Below are 20,878 nucleotides of genomic sequence, written 5' to 3'. Positions count from 1 at the left end.
AGCAGTCCAGACAGTCTGCAAGAGTAGCTCGTGGTGTCTTGTAAATGATATACCAGAATTTTTCTAGCAGGGATAAGGAAGTCATTATCCCCTTGTATAAGGCAATGGTCATGCCACACCTTGAGTACTGTATACAGGTCTGGAGGACTCATTTTAAGAGGGATGTAGAGCTGTTGGAACGAATACAGAGATGGGCAACAAGATTAGTGAATGGAATGAAGGGTTGCTCTTATGTAGAAAGGCTTAAGTTTTGCAGATTAGTGTCTGGAGACTAGGCACCTGCGAGGTGATCTGATTGAGGTGTATAAAGCCTTGAATGGTTTGAGCATGCTCAGTGCTGATGGGATTCTTCCTCTTGCTCAGAATAATTACCTAAGAGGGCATAAATTCAAATTGAGGAAAGACAGTTGTAGGATAGATGTGCAGAAGTTTGCCTTTAGCCAGTGGGTAGTTGGTTGGTGAAACAGACTTCCATCTTTTGTTGTAGAAGTTGACAGCCTAAATAAATTTAAGGCTGAGCTGGACAGGTATTTGGAACGAATGGAGGGGTGAAATGGGATTTTTTTTTTTTTTTTTTTGGCTGATGTTGCATAAGCTTGCTTTCTTGCATCATATGCCTCTACTAATGCTAATCTCACCATCTTTCTAAATTTATCTTCACTTACTGGCTTAATTATTAGTTTATTATTATAAATCATTATTCTTCTGAAATAATGATCATAATAATAAAATTTCACAGCATTAGCTCAATGATCTTACCAGATCCTTGAATTCATAGTGTGAAAACAGTTGAAGGCTGGACTCAATGTTTCCAGGCATGTAAACTTCAGTTTCATCTTCGGAAGCTTCACTTTCAGTAAGTGGAGAGCATGGAATCAGCAGGTTATCACCACATGAGACTGGTCAAATGGCAGATGAAATATTAGGATACACAATGCCTTTCTTACTCTCTTTCGCATTGTATTCCTCTACATTTACTAAGCAAAGAGTACCAGCCATTAGAGTGGTTTGCAGGCTCCCACCAAATCATGGGATTTGCAAATGACATAGATTTCTTTTTACCATTTTTCTACAATCTCAATGCTTCAACACAGGTTCAGCAAACTTTATGTGGAGCCCATTGTTTATCTTGGCCAGAGAGTTTTGCTCCAAAATAAGCACAATACATGTTTTTTACAAATTCTATATCTTGTCTTTGCTTGAGGACTACATAACTTCAACAAATGCAACAAAATAAGTTTGGATCCTTTAAACACTTGCACAAAGACATTTTACTTACTTTTCAACAAACAATTGACATTATAACCCCAAAAATACTGAGCTCAAACTAATAAACACTGCTGTATGGAGCTCTCAAGGTCAAGAAACAAATGACCGAAGGCAGTGTTATCAACATGTGAAGATTTAACTTACAAATTTCCAGCATTTACACCTAACTTAATACATTCAATAATACAACATGATATCAACTTAAGTGATTTGTGAAAAAACAGTACGTAATAGAAGAAAATCTAACAACATTTCGAAAATCAGTGTTAAAACAGTTATTACTTTACAAACATCAAAAACCAGGCAGAGTGGTGTAACAGGTATACCCATTTACATGATGAAATAAGTATGCCATCAGATCTTTTCTTCACAATTATTCAGATATAATTAATTTGCTGTACCATTAGCATTAGCAGAGGCATATGATGCAAAAAAGCAAGTTTATGCAGCATCAGCCAAAAAAAAAAAAAAAAACCCCACTTCACCCCTCCATTCATTCTAAATGCCTGTCCAGCTCAGCCTTAAATTTATTTAGGCCATCAACTTCCACAACAAAAGATGGAAGCCTGTTCCACCAATCAACTACCCGCTGGCTAAAGGCAAATTTCCGCACGTCTATTCTACAACAGTCTTTTCTCAATTTGAATCTATGCCTCCTCAGGTACTTAATCTGAGCAAGAGGAAGAATCCCATCAGCATTCAGCTTGCTCAACCCATTCAAGGCCTTATACACCTCAATCAGATCACTTCGCATGTGCCTACTCTGCAGGCACTGCAATTTACAGAACTTAAGCCTTTCTTGGTAAGAGCACCCCTCTGTTCCCCTCACCAATCTTGTTGAACTTCTTTGTACTCGTTCTAGCAACAACTATCTATCTATATCTACTTACCTGATTATCTATTATAAATAATAGATAATCAGGATCCTAAGCATCAACATATAAAGATATGTATAGCCTAACCAGTCCTTAACCTTACAGTCAACCTTTTTGTTTCTATATAATCTCAAACTTATGTATGCAAACAAAGTCAAGTATACAGTTATATGTATCATATATAAATGATATTTTATTGTCTATTATCCTCCTGTCCCAAATTCTTCATGCCTTAGCTATAAGGTGTCTGTAATTACCCCCAGGTCCTTTTCATTCTCTACCACTGTCAGTGTAGTACCATAGAGTTGATACGTTACTCTGGGGTTACAGCTTCCCATATGCAGTACTTTACATTTGTCAATGTTAAACTTCAGTTGCCACCTCTTCAGCCCATCTGCTCAACTTTTTCTAGATCCTGTTGCAGCAGAGTACTGTCATTAGTGTCATTAGTGCCAACCTTCGTATCATCTGCAAACTTGGACATTAAGCCTGATAATCCATCATCAATATCATTAATGAATACAGAACACAACAATGGACCCAAAACTGATCCCTGGGGGGACTCCACTAATAACATTAGTCCACGAAGAGCAGTGTCCATTGATTACCACTCTGCCTTCACCCACTCAAACATCCCTTTATCCATACCAGCAATTTGCCTCCAACGCCACACTGCTCCAATTTGTGCAGCAGTCTTCCATGTGCAGCAGTATCAAAAGCCTTTCTAAGATCCAAATATATGATATCAAAATTATTCTTTGCATCCAGTTCCTTTGTGACTACATCATAGTATCCAATCAAATTGGTCAGACAAGACTTCCCCTTAACAAACCCATGCTGTGTCCGAGCTATAACTGAAGTCTTGTCTAGATGATCCTGCAATGCTGCTTTAAGGTTTGCTTACTTCCTTTGCTGCCTCCTTTAATATAACTGGATAGATTCCATCTACCCAGGTGCCTTTCTTATGTTTATCTTCAACGATTTCTCCTCCACTTTACTCTCAATTTGAATCTATGCCCCCTCAGGCATTTAATCTGAGCAAGAGGAAGAATCCCATCAGCATTCAGTTTGCTGAACCCATTCAAGGCCATATACATCTCAATCAGATCACCATGCATGTGCCTACACTCCAGGTGCTGCAATTTGCAGAACTTAAGCCTTTCTTGGTAAGAGCACCCCTTTGTTCCCCTCACCAATCTTGTTGTCCTTCTTTGTACTCGTTCTAGCAACAACTATTATAAATTATCTATCTATTATCTATTTACCTGATTATCTATTATAAATAATAAATAATCAGGCTCCTAAGCATCAACATATAAAGAAGTATAGCCTAACCAGTCCGTAACCTTACAGTCACCTTTTTGTTTCTATATAATCTCACTTATGTATGCAAAAAAAGTCAAGTATACAGTTACATGTATCATATATAAATGATATTTTTATTGTTCTCCTGTCCCAACATTCTTCATGCCTTGGCTATAAGGTGTCTGGCATTTGAAAATAAAACTGAAACACAGTTATTTTAGCTTTTATAGGTTAAAGTAAAGAGAGCAAACATTAGAACCACAAATTGCAGGAAACTTACCAGACAAACTGGTTTGCTGCTACCACAGTTTCTGCCTGCGTTCTCGGTAAACAGATGGTGTATGTTATCGGTAGAAGTCGAGAGCGATATATGATTGAAATGTAGGCGTGACAGAGATGTAATGATTAGTTTTTTCTCGTTATTAAAAGCAGATTATTGGAGTTCACAAGTGTTTTCGATATTAAAAAACCATATTATTGATTTCTTTTTTTTTAATTTAAAAATAGAAGGGAGAAATTTTATTTCTCCCTTATATTTTTAAGGTTATGTTTCCTAACGTTAAAAATATACAAAGATTTTAATGATGTTCATAATCATTAAAACTTTAGAACAGGGCAAAAGAAGTGTGGATTTTTAATAGACTTTCATTTTCAGACTAATTCAGAGCGGATTCAAGTAGGCTAGTGAAAAAAGGTTAGGTTATGTTACGCTGGAGTGTGCACCCTGTTGTGAAGTTTTAACAAGGTTTCTTTATTTTTCATTATATTTCCTAACCTGACCTTAAATGTTAGGTTAGGAAATAATAGGAAAAGAAAGATTCTTTATATATATATGCATATCATAACGTCAATTGATTACTTAACAATATGATATTATTGTCTGTTGTGTTCACACACCAATCAGTACATCATCTGTCACACCTACATGTCAATCAATATATCATTTGACTTCTACTGCTGCTACTGATGACACACACACACACACACACACACACACACACACACACACACACACACACACACACACACACACACACACACACACACACACACACACACACACACACACCATCTGTTTAAATGAGAATGCAGGGAGAAACTGCAGTAGCGGCAAACCAGTTTGTCCGGTAAGCTTCCCATGGCTCTTGAGTTGGCTTTCTTTACTTTTGCCCTTTTATCTTTGCTCAAGACTGCTAAAAAGCATTTCCACTTAAGTTGTGCATGCTCTGTTATAGGATCTGGGCTATTTCTCCCTAGGCTTTCTCCTGCCAAGATATTTTTTCTTAACTCAAGATATTCATATATTTCTCACTATTATTTACTTTGTAACTATTTCTGAAATATATTTCACAAACGCTGGATGCTTGGTGTGACCAAAGTAGGAACAAATCCTAGGACTACAAGGATAGTTTCCTACACAAATTAATCTTCAAAACTGCATCAAGTGTAATCGTTTTACACTTGATGTTTGATCGGGATAAATATATTATATTTATCCTGATCAAAACAAGCTGAGGCGCCTCCGTAGCCAGGTGGGAAGGAGCAGCATTGCGCAGCACACGCTTCTTGATTAGACCGGGGTTCGAACCCGTCACCACCAAATACGGAAGATGCGGAAAGGTCAGGGAATGACCATCGCATATCCCGGAGCAATATGGCCTTAGTTGCTAATGCTCCTAAAAACCAAATAACAAACAAACAAAAACAAGCTGATAGCCAACTGCCACATTCAAATTTCTAACAAATATAGTGTTTTCCCCCTATTCATCCTTGCTCCCAGCAACTGAGCCCACATCTGCATTACAACAAAAGAAACAACACCTGAACTATGTTAGGGTCACATCAGATGATGACAACCACTATTATCTTCACTGATCATGAGCTTAATTGTTTATCCACTTTTGTCTAAACACTCACTTGATTTGATGGTAAAGTGAACGAGTTCCAGCCGTGATTTCTTAACATACTGGGTTGGATTGCATCAGGTGATAATTGCCTCTCTATAATATATTTATCCCATAATTCAAACTAATTTGTATGTTAATGCAAATTATTTTGTTTCTAATCATGACGTCAAAGGTTTTTTATGTTAAAAATGAATGAGAAAAAATAGAATTTATATAAATTTGGTGTTCTGCCAATTTCTTACCTATCTGTTTTATTATTGAAAAAAAGGTTGAACACTGTTCTGACTTATAAAGTAGTTACATTCTAACTGCATCAGAGAGCATAATTATTTTATCATTTTTAGAATTTTACAATTTTTGTAATTGAGAACTTTCATCTAATGTTGTAGAAGTGAGTTTGAGAGGGTTTGGGGATGGTTTGGATAGGTTATTGGAAGAAATCGACATATGAAGTGGATAATATAATTTTTTGATGTGAAACATCTATAATGGCACCTAACAATGTAATGTAAGGGAAGTGTAATGGAAATGCAAGACAGAAATGATGCAAACGACTTTCTCCAGTACAATCATACTAAGGAAGTATGATTGTGACGTCTCAATCATACTTTTCTTAGTTCTTCCATACTTTCACATTCATGATATTGAGACTAGATTGACAAACCGATGTAGGAAGTATGAATGTGACATTGAGACTACATCAGTGTGCCAATGTAGCCTTGATGTCACATTCATACTTTCTGCAGTTACTACTGCAGGAATTATGATTGTGACGTCATACTATTCTACAAATGGATTTTGCTAACCTCTTCCAAGCCAAGGATCTTTTCACATAAAACATCTTTTGTGCATACAGGATACACGTTTTAATTTTTGCTGGTGCTCTATAAGCTTTGCTCCTTTACATCACATTGCCAATATTAATTATATAAATATTACTCCTTTGTAATAAATGAAAAAAAAAAAAAAAACATAAAAATACCAGAACTTACTTTTATTTATATATTCTGAAAATTCTCTAACAGATTTCAATGAACTCAAATCCAAATGACGACATCCAACTTCCTTATTTCGAGTTTCTAACACTATTTCGTTTTTTGTTTTTTGACACTTTTTCAGATCTCTGCAAGCCAATATAACTCTTGCTCCTAAAAATTATAATTAGAAGAATACATTTAGAAAATAAACAGGGCATGAAAACATTCTCTATAAAGATAACTGAAATGGTTAATATATTTCCTATATATTGTTTGTTTTAAACATATTGTTTATATTGTTCCAAAAACATTGCAAAAGAAAATAAACACTTGTTCCTGGATAACTTACATCTATTTATTTCTAACAGAATTATATAGATTCTTGGTACTGAACATTACACAGTATGGTATTCACAGAATTGCAAAAATTCAGTTTAATCAAAGGAGTAGTAATTTTAAGCCAATTTCTTGTGGTGAGATAGCAGAGGCAATAATCACTGTTGAGGGCCATACTGAGAATCTGCATGTGTGTGTTTAAATAAATAAATAAATATATATATATTTAAGAATAAACAAGGAGTAGCTTTTTATTCCGTTAGGAGGAATTCTTCTTGATCAACTCTCCTTTTTGTGAATTATAAAATAATAAAACAAATTGTCATTAAATTAATCTAAAAATAATTTAAAACTCATAACGTGTTCCATACTATCAGTCCACGAGTAATCCAACATCTCCAGGATTACTGGCGGTAATATTTTTGTAATATTTATAATTGTAAAGTACAAGTTTATATGAATAAACTTGTACTTTACGATAATAAGTGTTACTTGGTTTTTTCCCTATCAATTAAAAATATTTTGCTTTTATATTTGCGTTACCATATTTTTCATAATTGTCATATAATGAAGGTAAAATCATAATCACAAAAATGAGTGTTCAAAAAGTAGCCTAATTTCCATTAGGCAGTTTCACATAACTGCTGGATAAAATCATACTTAGGTTCTCCAGGACAAACTACTTGAAATGTCCAGGTGATAACAATGCACAACATGAATGTCTATTATCTCATAGTGTTTGAACAAATAAACCGTGACATGGCAGATGGGTCTCAGGTTTCTGGTCCAATGGGTTTCAGGTCCAACTGGCATGAGACACGACTGTCATGTCTCATGCCAATTGTTATGTTAACAGCTCCTAAGGAAAATAACGGATTTCTTATAAGACTATATGCTACCAGAAGATAATAACAATTACATATGGAATAAAACAATAACAGTTTGTGTTAAATTGAGAAATTTGAAAATAAAAAAAATTAAAATAATTTGCTATCACCTTCCAAAAAGAAAAAAACAATTTTAAAGAAAAGTTCACTTTAGTCTGTTGTAGTAGCGACAGTGAGTTACCAAAAATTTTTTTTAAAATATTTATCAACAAATTCAAGCCACTGAAAATAAAAAAAGGACAGGTACCTCTTTTTGCAAATTCTCGTGCAACCTCCTTTCCAATACCAGTATTTGAACCAGTAATTATAGCAGTTTTTCCTTTTAGATTTTCTGGTCCTCTGTATCTACATCCACCAACGTATTCCCTGGAAAAGTCAGATAAATAAATATTGAAAAACAGGAATGCTATTGATAAAATAAATGCATTTATGCTTTGTCACACAAATTTCTCTTTTCTGAATTTCAAATTCAAAATTTAATTTTATTTAAAGAATATATTTAATAACATTTAACATTTATAAGGAAATCTTACCTAAGCATGGATTTGAGATAACATGATTTTATATTTGAAAATCAAAAATTTTACAATCTGCATTTTATTTATTTATTTATTTTTTTTTTTTACAAGTATACAGCTCAGCCCACTCCTTAAACAAAATAATCTGACAATTATTACTCCTGTTCCCCCCCATAGGCCACATGGGCAGGTCTACAGACAGTGCTAGATTTAGGTAGTCTGGTACACATTTTTAAAGGCCCTAAAAATTAGGTTGCAGTGGGACCCTGGTTCCAGGGGACCCCACACAACCTTTGGGACCTCTCAATAATGTACTTCTCAGTACCACATATACCAGAGGTGACAATTTTTTTCACATTCTGTGTTAGAATACATGTAGCCCATCACAGTCTGTGTTAGTGAAAATATAACTACATGGTTCAGATCCCTTTTGGTATAAAATTAATAAAACATCACGTAATTATTATGATAATATATTTTTATTTCCTTTTATTAGAGAACACGAAGAAAGGCATATTCTCTATAACTTACGTTGATTTTTTAAATGTTGTATAAAAATTAAGCAAGCTAACAAAAATGCAAAACTAAATAATCACTTTATGCACAAATTACTGAATCAGGATCAGATCACTCATGATTCATGAAAAATGGTTGGTGGTCCTGGTCTGCCAATTTCCCCTCCCACCCGATTGATTTTCCTGTTTCTGACTACCCATTTATATTTTTTTGATGTATTTTGGACTTGTTTTTGTGATGCTTTGAAGATTGCTGTGTTTATTATACAGCAATTACATACAGCTTATAATGTAAGTTAACATTTACTTTACCCTTCATTATGTTCTCTAAACAGTCATAAGTGCTGAAAGTGAATGTATGTATATATATATATCCAGTATATCTGGTTCCATCACGCTGTTGTTATCTTGTTTTTCTTATTGTATCATTCAATTTTATCATATAAATAGAAAACAAAATTTGCTACGCATTTTTCCATATACTGTATTTTATTGATATAATAATTATCTTTCCTTTACCCCTATTTTCTATACTTTTCTATATTTTTCATATCTTGGCTGATGCTTATACACAGCATCAGCCAAAAAAAAAAGACCTTCCATTTCACCTATTCATTCCCTCCATGTTTGTCTAGTTCAGCGTTTCCCAAACTTTTTTAGTCAGGGAACACTTACGAAACACAAGTTAAGGGGAGCCAAAGAACTGTTTGCCAATATTTTATTACACATGATTTACTGGGCATCAGGAGCACCTTTATTTCCAACACATGTAAAGCTAAAATTCAATAACTGTCATTATACTTTCGTTTTGGTCTTTTATTAGTTAGTTAGTTCCTGTTTTTTCACTTCGAATATTTGGGGGAAAAAAGGCTACGATTGTTCATCCTCACTTTGAAGCGTGACAATATTGTCTTCATTTTCATTGAACCCAGTTGCACTACTAGAAGTATTTTGCTTCTCCTTTTAAAGTTCCTTTTTTCAACCACAAATCCATGGTCATATAATATTTTGAAATACTAATAATTATCAAAAAAAAAAAAAATTATACAAGGAAGTGAGTTTAGTTATGAGAGTAAATGGGTCTGTAGAAATGGGATCCATTGCTTAAATAAATAAATACGTATGTCCAGTAAAAAATTTTTTAATACACATTTATTCTCTTATTCAAAAGAAGAAGAGGCCCGTTTAGCCTCGAAAGCTACAAACCATTTGTAATTAAATGTGTATTAAAATTTTTTTTACTGGATATACGTATTTATTTATTTGAGTTTAGTTATGGTATCAGTTCACTTTCTCCTCTCCTTCAACTCGTGTACTCCAGGCTAAATCGCATACGAATAGCATATTAGATCAATACATTGCTACTTTTTCGTAGATGTCATTACCTCTATGCAAAGTCACCAAAATAAAGTGTTCTGCGGTTTATTTGGTTATTAGTATATGCTAGTATATCGATAACTAAAAAAAAATTATGTTAAATATTATAATGATACAAAAGTGGTGTACGCTACAAATATGCAAAATTTATTTATTTAATTTTTTAAAAATTATTAATTATGATTTTTCGCAGAACTTGAGAACTTGTTCACGCATCTCGCGGAATACTAGTGTTCTGCGGAACAGTTTGGGAAACACTGGTCTAAGTTCATCCTTGAATTCATCAACCATTAACTTCCATCACCCACTCATTGGCTAAAGGCAGACTTCTGATTCTGCAGCTGTCCTTCATTAATTTGAATTTGTCTCTCCTCGTGTGTGTGTGGTCTGAGCAAGAGGAAGAATCCCATCAGCACTGAGCTTGCTCAATCCATTCAAAGCCTAGAACACCTCAATAATATCACCTTGCAAGTGCTTAGTTTCCAGATGCTGCAATTTGCAGAACTGAAGCCTTTCTTGGTAAGAGCACACCATTTTTCGCTCACCAATCTTATTGTCCTTCTCTGTACTCATTCCAGCAGTTCCTCATTCTTTTTAAAATAAGGCCTCTAAGACCTGTATGCAGTAAACAAGATGTGGCCTAACCATTGCCTTAATTTTAGTTGATTTACACTGATCTTTTTAATTTAAATGAATTGTAAATGCATCCAAATTAAAAAGTTCAGCATAGGTACACAACTCTTTTCTACTGTTGTGCATACCTATCACTTTAACTCTTGCACTAATGACCTTGGTAACTCCTCTAACCATATTCAACATGTCATATACAATTTTTTGATTAGTTTTCCATGGACCAAGATTAGCTGCGAGTGACTAGTGCCATAGGTAAACCACAAACTCAGCCCATTCCACATCCATAAGGGCAGATGTAGGCTGAGATTTTTTTAAGCTGGAAGGCAATTTGCTCTATGGCTGAATTACCACTTATCAAAATTGCACAGTGACCTTAAATCCTGTCATTAATTTCATTAAAATATCATTCATCTTTGCAGTAAATTAAGGATTTGAAATACTAATAAATTCTCAGAAATGAATTATATCATATTCCCTCCACATACACATAGGAATTGAAATAATGACACCTTTATTTTATTTCTTTATTTTCTCTGACATCTTTATTTAAACTCAGTCCTGTCTTATATCACGCAAAAAGGATTCTTCTGCTCCTATGTTTATCTTTGGTGACACTCCGATTTCTAGGCAAGATGATATCTCTTTTGGGGATTACCCTGACTTCTAATCTCTCTTGGCACAAGCATATTACAAATATTGCTTCCTCTGCATCTAAAAAACTTGGTTTTCTCTTTCACTATCGGCATTATTTTTCTTCCAAACGGCTGTTCACTCTGTACAAAACTCTCCTACTATGGCATATTCCCACTCTCTCTTTCAAAACAGTCTGAACGTGTGCTGCCACCAGCCAACATCCATATACTGTACAACTTCAAACTCACAGAACCAACTTTTCATCTTCCTCGTTTATTCATTCAACTGCCGTTTTCTGGAACAACCTTCCTTCATATGTATTTCCTGAAAATTAGTCTACAGAAGTTCAAATCTAATGTCAACAAATATCTTCTTTCATCTTTTCAACCTCCAACCCATGCACAGTACTAAATACTATACGTTCTAATACCTCTTGTGTTTGGGGTTTCATAAAAAAAATAAAAAATAAAAAAATTGTATTTTTCCAATTTTTTTTTTTTTTTTTTTTTGGTTTTAAATTTTTTAAAATGAATTTTTTCCCTTGAATTTGGCCCTCTGGGACTGCCTAATTTGCATATATGGATGACAACCCTTGAATTTGGTACCTAAGAGACTGCCTAATTTGCCTATACAAATGGGCCACCTCTAGTTCTAATACCTTTTAATTCACCATAAAAAAAATATACAGGGTGTCTCAAAAATATTGGTATAAACGTTTAGGAGGAGAGGTAGGTAACACCTAAAGGAATGTGAATCACATAGGAACCCATAACCGGAAACGTCACTGTAAGTCGGTACACGGCGCTGTTCATCAGTTCACGAGAGGGAAAATTTCTGGTTTACTCATTCAAGCAGTAGTCGCCGCACGAAGAGCATGCATCGATATGCAAACTGTGAGCTGGCAGACATGCACCTAGTGTATGGATTAGCAGAGGGCTCACACGGTGTGCACCCCTATGTGGCACTACATCGCTTCGCAATAAATATGTGGGCAGGTATGGTCGGTGACTGCTTAGTCGGCCCATACCTGTTACCATCCCGCATGAACTCCGCTAAATATCAGATCTTTCTTGAACAAGTTCTACCAGAATTACTTGACGATGTTCCAGCAAATGTGGGATGCAACATTTAGTTTCAACATGACGGGGCACCTGCCCATTATGGAAGGTGCGTTCGTGACCATTTAAACAGGCGTTTTGGGCGTCGATGGATTGGCCGTGGTGGACCTGTTGCCTGGCCCCCCACGCTCACCCAATTTATCGAGCCTTGATTTCTTTCTGTGGGGGGTCCTCAAATCTTTCTGTGGGGGGTCCTCAAATCTATCGTGTATGAATCGCCTGTGGAGACGGAAATGGATCTCATGGCAAGACTCGTCTGTGCTGCTGCTGCTGCTACTGTCAAAGAAACTCCAGGTGTGTTCGACTGCGTCCACCAATCCATGCTGCGTCGGTGTCACGCATGCATCGTGTCTCATGGTGGAACCTTCGAGCATCTGTTTTAACATCATGAAATACATTCATCTCATACTCCATTGTTAATATTATGTCAAATAAATGTTTGCCACTAATTACTGTCTTGTGTCATTTCTGCTTCTTGTGCCTCTGCTACTACTTTCCTGTGACTTTCCATTATGGGTTCCTATGCGATTCACATTCCTTTAGATGTTACCTACCTCTCCTAAACGCTTGTACCAATATTTCTGAGACACCCTATATAGAAATTTTTAAAAAATTCTGAATATCTTTGCAACCTAACCATATGTATTTAAAAGTCAGGTTAATAAAAGATTTGATAATGCTTCAGTATGAGAAAAAATATTAAATTGGTATCATGGATTTTTAACAGTATTTAAGGATCTGGCCATTAATCTCAGTTAGTCAGTTTGGCTACTTTAAGAATGGTCTGGATATTAAATTAATGAAATGAGGTGACTATGTATAAAAATAAATGTTTTTCCAATCTGTATAGTTTATATAACAGTTACCTTAAAGGTACATGGGAAGACCTTAAGGGCTTAAACCCCTCCAAAAAGACTATTTAAACAAAACACACACACACACACACACAAAAAAAGGAAAGAAAAAGAAAAAAAAAAAGCTGAGTAATTTTCTATAGCTCAAAGCAGAGCTCTTATTCTCTCTCTCTCTCTCTCTCTCTCTTTTAATAAAAACTCCAAACACGAGAGGTATTAGAACCTATAGTACTTAAAACCACGGAGGTTGAGAAGATGAAAGAAGATATTTGTCGACATTAGATTGAATTTCTGTAGACTGTACTTTTCAGGAAATATGTATGAAGGAAAGTTGTTCCAGAAAATGGCAGTTGATTGAATAAATGAGGAAGATGAAAAGTTGGTTATGTGAGTTTGAAGTTCGAAAGTAAATGGATGTTGGCTGGTGCCAGCTCATGTTTGGACTGTTTTGAAAGAGAGCAGGAATTATAGATGCCAATTCAGAACAGTGCCCATGGAAGTATCTGTAGAAAAGGCATGCAGCAGAAACAGTACATCTATGAGACAGACAGTGGTGAGAGACTGTTAGAGATGAGTCATTAGTAAACCTAACTACCCTCTTCTGAATGGAATGTAGAAGCCTGAGAGAGGTTTTGGAGGTACCACCCCAGATGTGGGAACAATATTCCGTGTAGGGTGGATTTGCAATTTGTACAGAGTGAACAACTGTTTGGAAGAAAAGTAACGATGAGGTGAAGAGAAAACCAAGTTTTTTAGATGCAGAGAAAGCAATATTTGTAATGTGCTTGTACCAAGAGAGAGATTAGAAGTCAGGGTAACCCCCAAAAGAGATATATCATCTTGCTTAGAAATCAGAGTGTCACCAAAGATAAGCATAGGAGCAGAAGGATCCTTTTTGCGAGATATAAGATAGGACTGAGTTTCAGAAGGATTGAAATTAACTAAGTTGTCTTTTCCCCACTGGAGAATTACATGGAGATCGGCATTTAAGGAATTAGTAGCGGAGATTCGAGAAGTTGAAGCTGATTGAGCAAGGCAAGGTTTCTCAAACTGGAAAGTGGAATGCAATGTGCTATCATCAGCAAATCTATTGATAGGATTTCGGGTCAATAGAAGAAGATCATTAATATACGAGGGGAAAAGAGTGGGGAGTCTCTGCCCTTGCCAAAGGAAAATGCCGAGTGTTCATAATTTAAATTTTTTATTACAATCATCTCATTTCCTTCTAACTGCTTGATAGTAGATTAAAATAATTTCAATACATGAATTCTGAAAGAGTGTGCTCTGCAGCTTTATTTAATTAAAATGGTAGAAAACTAATGGCTATGACAGAATTGCATAACACACTTCAGATTACAGGTATCAAAAAAGATCATTTATTTATTTAAAATCAGTCCTGCATGCCCCAAGCACTCTGTAGCTGCAAGTTCCTGAGGCTATAAACAATTCTATTTCCATTCATTCATTCTTTAGAGAGAGACACTAAAACCAAGAACACCAGGAACCAGCACTAACCCCTGTGGAAAACAGCCTACCTTTTCTTACAGAGAGCCTGGACCTCGATTACTCCCTCAAAATGTTAGGGTAGCTTACTTCCTCTGCAATCCTCTTGATGCTCCTGCCCAGTACTAATTAGATAAATCTTTATTGTTTGAAAGATGAAATATTCATCCAATAATACTCATAATGGCAATAGCTATCACCTTTTCTTTATTCTAGTTATTTTTCTAGTGGAAATGGATGAAAACCGATTGCACACATATATGGAATCAGTCAGCCACTGAACCTTTCCTTATTTCCTGCTTGTTCAAAGGTAATAAAGCTGTTATATAATTGCCTTTTGCCATCATTAAAGATAGTTCCAAATTATATTATGAGTTACGCAAGCAGTGCACTATGTTAGTATCAAATATTAAGTTTTAGCACAATTTTGTTTGTACCCCACTTTGATCCCTTACATTTCATAAAGGCAAATTCAGCTGCTACAAGCTTGCACATCCTATCAATAGATTATATCATTAGATTGACATATTTATTTTAAAACAATTAGGTGTGATAAGCAACCAATCTCAATTACAGTACGCTGTAATTGTAAAAAAAATTATGCTGTAAAAATGACAGTATGCTGCTGCAACAGGATCTAGAAAAGTTGAGCAGATGGGCTGAGAGATGGCAAATGAAGTTTAACATTGACAAATGTAAACTACTACATATGGGAAGCAGTAACCCCAGAATAACGTATCAATCTGTGGTACACCGACAGTGGTAGAGAACGAAAAGGACCTGGAGGTAATTGTGCAGGCAGATATGAAGTTTTCTGAGCAGTGCAGATAGTTTGCAAGAGTAGCTCATGGTGTCTTGTGAATGATATACAGGAATTTTTCTAGCAGGGATAAGAAGGTGATTATCCCCTTGTATAAGGCAATGGTCAGGCCACACCTTGAGTACTGTATACAGGTCTGGAGGCCTCATTTTAGGAAGGATGTAGAGCTGCTGGAACGAGTACAGAGAAGGGCAACAAGATTAGTGAATGGAACAAAGGGTTGCTCTTACGAAGAAAGGCTTAAGTTTTGCATATTACAGTGTCTGGAGACTAGGCACCTGTGAGGTGATCTGATTGAGGTGTATAAAGCCTTGAATGGTTTGAGCATGCTCAATGCTGATGGGATTCTTCCTCTTACTCAGAATGATCATCTTTCGAGGAAAGATAAATGTAGGATAGATGTGCGGAAGTTTGCCTTTAGCCAGCGGGTAGTTGGTTGGTGGAACAGACTTCCATCCTTTGTTATGGAAGTTGATAACCTTAATAAATTTAAGGCTGAGCTGGACAGGTATTTGGAACGAACGCAGGGGTGAAATGGGTGCGTAAACTTGCTGATGCTGCATAAACTTGCTTTCTTGCATCATATGCCTCTACTAATGCTAATGCAATTATCATTTTGTTAATAAACCACTGCTAGCAAACAGATAAATTTATAAAGACATTTTATATGCAAGGTGTGGCACTAAAGGTCTCAGACTGGTACTGCTGTGGTCATGTTCGATGAGTCGGAAAATAAATGGATGCAGTATGTTGTAGTTCAAACTTCCTGCAACAAATGGTGGTATAGAGCTTGTCTAGTTGCAAGTAAATAACCAATTTTGATGGTAGCATTAATGTTCCATGTCATGGTTTTTGCAATGGACGAATATCAACTTTTGCTTTAAACTGGGAAAACTTGCAACAGAAAAGTATGAAATGTTAAAACCTGTTTATGGTGACAAAACGTTAAGTTGTACCAGTGTGTTTGAATGGTATAAGTGGTTCAAAGATAACCATGAGGATGTTTGCAATGACCCAAGAAGTGGGTATCCATCAACCTCTCAAAAGGAGGATAGAGTTGCAAAAGTTCAGGAAATTGTGAGATCATCTGACCCTCAAGAATGATGGTTGAGTAGTTGGATATGAATAAGGAGATGATTTGTCAAATTCTGCATGAAGCTTTAAGGAAAAGGAAAAGCTGTGTAAAATTTGTGCTGTACAGTCTCATGGATGAGCAGAATAAATGAAGCGTGTTATCATATGTACAAGACTTGAGACTTGTCAAGACAATCCTAATTTCCTCGAACTGCATTGTCAGTGAAGATGAGTGTTGGGCAGTAAGGCCCAGAGAACTTTATTGCCACATCTTGTTTGTTTGTTTGTTATTTGGTTTTTAGGAGTATTAGCAACTAAGGCCATATTGCTCCGGGATATGCGGTGGTCATTCCCTGACCTTTCCCCATCCTCCATATTTGGTGGTGATGGGCTCAAACCCTGGTCTAATCAAGAAGCGTGTGCTACGCACTGCTGCTCCTTCCCACCTGGCTATGGAGGCGCCTGCCACATCTTGTACATATATGTATAAAGTTTTCTCTCTTGTCTGTTTCTTTACCTTTCAAGAAAATTCTAAGGATTGGCAGCAGTAAACTCCATTTAAATTCACCATTTGTGGACAGAACTATAGTCAAAACACCCCACCCCCACATTCTTAAAACTTCTTGTGAAAAGGCTAAGTCAGTGTTTCTCAACCTGTGTGCTGCGAATATGCTTCAGGTGTGCTGCAGAAAATTCAAATGAAAAAAAATTAATAAATCCAAGTTTTATAATAAAAATTAATTCAAATAAAAAAATTGTTTATTTAAGCTGCAACGATCCCAGCCTGTTCCAGCAGTCAATATGATGTCACATTTTGATTCCTAGTACTATATCTGTTCACCTTTAATCCTTTATTCACCTTTTGATTCCTAGAAGTAGAACTGTTCACCTTTATTCGGCCATCCTTATCACTTGGTGGTCTCTTCCAGGCACCCTGCAGTTGTATAAGCACAACTTGTAAGCAGCATAATAAGAAATTTTCTTTGTGTTTTAAAAGTACTTTTTGTGCTTTTATATCTCTAAAACGTCATTTAATTCGTATAGAACAGGCATTTTAAATTAACTGTAACAGTACATTCTAGAAATAACTTTAATTTTTTTTAGATATTATTAGTGATGGATAAATTTTTAGCAAAAGGAAATCAGAAGAGGCAAATTGATAACAACAAGCTTGGAGAAAATGACAAAAACAAGCAACCATCAACATCAAAAAATAAGAAAACATATTATCGTAAATATGATGATGATTATTTGGGGATGGGATTTTCATATGCTGGTACCCAAGATTGTCCTCAACCTTTGTGTGCATGTGGTTTAAAATTGTTGAATGAATCAATGGTGCCGAGTAAATTGCAACATCAATTTTGTGTGAAACACAAGAATTTATCGTCCAAAACTGTGGAGCATTTTAAAAGACTGGCCTCTACTAGAAAACACAGTACAGAATTTTATAATATGGCTAAAATATCTGATAAAGTGCAAGAAGCCAGCTATTTAGTAGCCGAACTGATGGCAAAAAAAAAGCAATCTCACCTGATTGCAGAAAGTCTGATTTTACCAGCATGTCGGGTAATCATGAAAAATATTTTGGGAGAGAAAGCTGAAAAAAAAAAAAAAAAAAATGACTCTGCCACTTTGTACAGCACAATCAGCTGTTTGTTTGTTTGTTTGTTTGTTTTAGTTAGCTGTTGGCGCATTTGCTTCTGTGGCTATAATGCACCTTCCAAGGTTTTTCCAGTACTCTGATCCAACCCTGAGGTGGGATTCGAACCCGCAACCTTTGGGTTGCCAGGCAGGCACTTTACCCACCCGGCTAGCCCGGTGGGCAGCACAATCAGCAGGCATATAAAAGAAATGTTCGATGATATTGAAGAACAAGTTGTTTGAAATAATTTTGGGCGACTGTTTGCATTGCAATTAGATAATTCTACAGATAGCGGAAAAGCCCAATTAATAGCATTTGTCATTTTTTTTTTTTTTCCAGGTTTATTGAAAACGACACAGTTATTATTATTATTATATTTTTGTTGTGACGAACTCAATAAAAGAACTAATGGCCAAGACATTTTCAAAGTAAAGAAAAATTATTTAGAAAACAGTGGTATATTATGGAAGTGGTGTGTAGGCATTTGAATAAATAGAATAAACAAATGGGTACCTGCAAACAGTGTTTCTGGAAATTTTTTGACCAAGAAAGTACAGCCATGTAAAAAAAGAAGCTGGGGTCCACCGGGACCTCGCACAAGTATTGAACGGATAATTTATATAGTAAATTTTTGAGTAGACGAGTATTATGAGTATGTGCACATCAACAAAAGTTCAGTAACATGTTCATATTCAGAAAAATATGACAAATTTAAAATTAAACTTTCTTCATATATATTATTATTATTATTATTAATAGCCATATGATGCAAGGAAGCTTGGTTGGTTGGTTCTTGGGTTTTATTGGCGTATTAGCAACTAAGGCTATACTGCGCCAGTGCAAGGAAGCCTAAGGCTTATGCTGCACCAGCCAAAAAAAATTCCCAAGTTACCCTGAGAGAGAGAGAGTCAGATGTAGAAAGGAATCACCAAGAAAGAGAAGAATGATGATATCCAGCTCAGGACCCTGGGTGTGCCAAGCCCATAATCACCAGATGAGCCCCCGGATATATATATGTAAACTTCAGGTTTTCAGGCGCCCCTTGAACGTTGACGCCCAGGTGCAGTGCACCCCTCGCACAGGCACGCCCCTGATTATATTCAAAACCATTTGCGCCATAAGCATTAAAATGCTATTTTTTCCCTGCGCCAATGATTAGCAGCCTCTTACTTTCAGCTAAAACTGAACTAAAAGCGATGTTCCAACAGCAAATTTATTTTGAAATAAATTGCTATTAATAGGACATTTAGCTAATTATTTGGAATATTAGTGTCGCTAAAACTCTTTACTGCTGTACATACACACTCACTTGAAAAAAACCAAACCTCCAACAAAAACCCCAACTGCGCTACCAATTATCATAGGTTTAGACGGCTGATACCTCATTTTGATAGTATCGAGATTTTATTTACAGAACGACCACGTTGGGTACTGCGCCACACAACGGGAAAATAAAGATTTTTAATGTACTTTTTTTAAAATGTACAGTACATTAAAAAAAATATTAAACGAATGAAAAATATTTATTTTTAAGCCTTTTTTTGAAAATATTTTTCCATGAGAAACTTGTTTAGATTCATATAGCTTCTTACTTGTACTTGAAGAATATACGTAATAAGGATTAATGTTTCACATCTGGTGAGTATGGACTTGGCACACCCAGGGTTCTTAGCTGGATATCATCATTCTTCTCTTTCCCTGGTGATTCCCTTCTGCTTCTTACTCTTGCTTGCTCTCTCTCTCTCTCAGGGTAACTTAGAAATTTTTTTTTTTTTTTGGCTGGTGTAGCAAAAGCTTCAGGCTTCCTTCCATCATATGGCTAATAATAATAATAATAATAATAATAATAATAATAATAATAATAATAATATAAAGAAATATTTCAGGATTATTATTAGATTTGTCAGGTGCATTGATGAAGACTGAAAGTACTGTCCTTTCAAATTTAAGAACAAAGACAAAAATCTCAATTTTTGTCTTCGTTCTCTATATATCTATATATCCTCTCTCTCTGGTTATATATATATATATATATAAAATGGTTTTATATATATATATATATATATATATATATATATATATATATATATATATATATAGAGAGAGAGAGAGAGAGAGAGAGAGAGAGAAAACTTGGAAGGGAATCACCAAGAAAGAGAAGAATAATGATATCCAGCTCAGGATCTTGGGTGTTACAGGCCCTGACTCTGTAATTGGCATATGGCAGCCTATCTGCTCAGTCTATATATTCACAAACCAATATACTTCTTTGGGCTATGTGAATATGTGACATTGCTGGGACAATTAGGTGGGTCAGAGCTGTGGTTCGACAGCAGTGCTGGAAAAAGGGTTACGCCTTTGTTCAGGCACTAACTTTGAAAAGAGTTTTCTCCTGAGTTTTCTTGATGCGTACAGCCAGAGGCATAACAAACAGCACAAAATATAGCTAGAAGCATTTTAAATTGTTGAGTACGACGCATATTTAATATTTTTCTCGGATCCAAAAAATTCCTAGTTACAATGCTCAACATATCCCGTCTTCTGGCTATGCTACTATTTGTTATGAATGCTAACCTGGCTAGGTTAGCAGGATGAGCTTCATAACGATCTGGCTGTACATTCTTGAGATCCC

The 20,878-nt window shown here is 35.7% G+C and overlaps 1 protein-coding gene across 2 annotated transcripts in view; it reads right to left on the bottom strand.

The window, feature by feature from the left end:
• The window catches only part of LOC150084007 (retinol dehydrogenase 13-like), a 50,212-nt gene extending 30,545 nt beyond the window's left edge, over positions 1-19,667 (bottom strand). For both annotated transcript variants that reach the window (XM_090374980.1, XM_090374981.1), the window contains exons 1-3: positions 19,556-19,667; positions 7,804-7,922; positions 6,349-6,504 (exon numbers count right to left, since the gene is read on the bottom strand). In XM_090374980.1, coding sequence (XP_090231106.1) covers positions 6,349-6,504; positions 7,804-7,922; positions 19,556-19,632 — 352 coding nt within the window. In that variant the 5' untranslated portion in view covers positions 19,633-19,667. The remainder of the gene's footprint in view (positions 1-6,348; positions 6,505-7,803; positions 7,923-19,555) is intronic.
• Between the last annotated feature and the right edge of the window lie 1,211 nt (positions 19,668-20,878).

Source organism: Mastigoproctus giganteus, chromosome 6, assembly GCF_048544385.1.
Source record: "Mastigoproctus giganteus isolate SK-2022 chromosome 6, ASM4854438v1, whole genome shotgun sequence".
Lineage (NCBI taxonomy): Eukaryota > Metazoa > Arthropoda > Arachnida > Uropygi > Thelyphonidae > Mastigoproctus > Mastigoproctus giganteus.
Note: the sequence above shows the minus strand (reverse complement) of the source record. Positions and strands in the feature narration are given on the sequence as shown.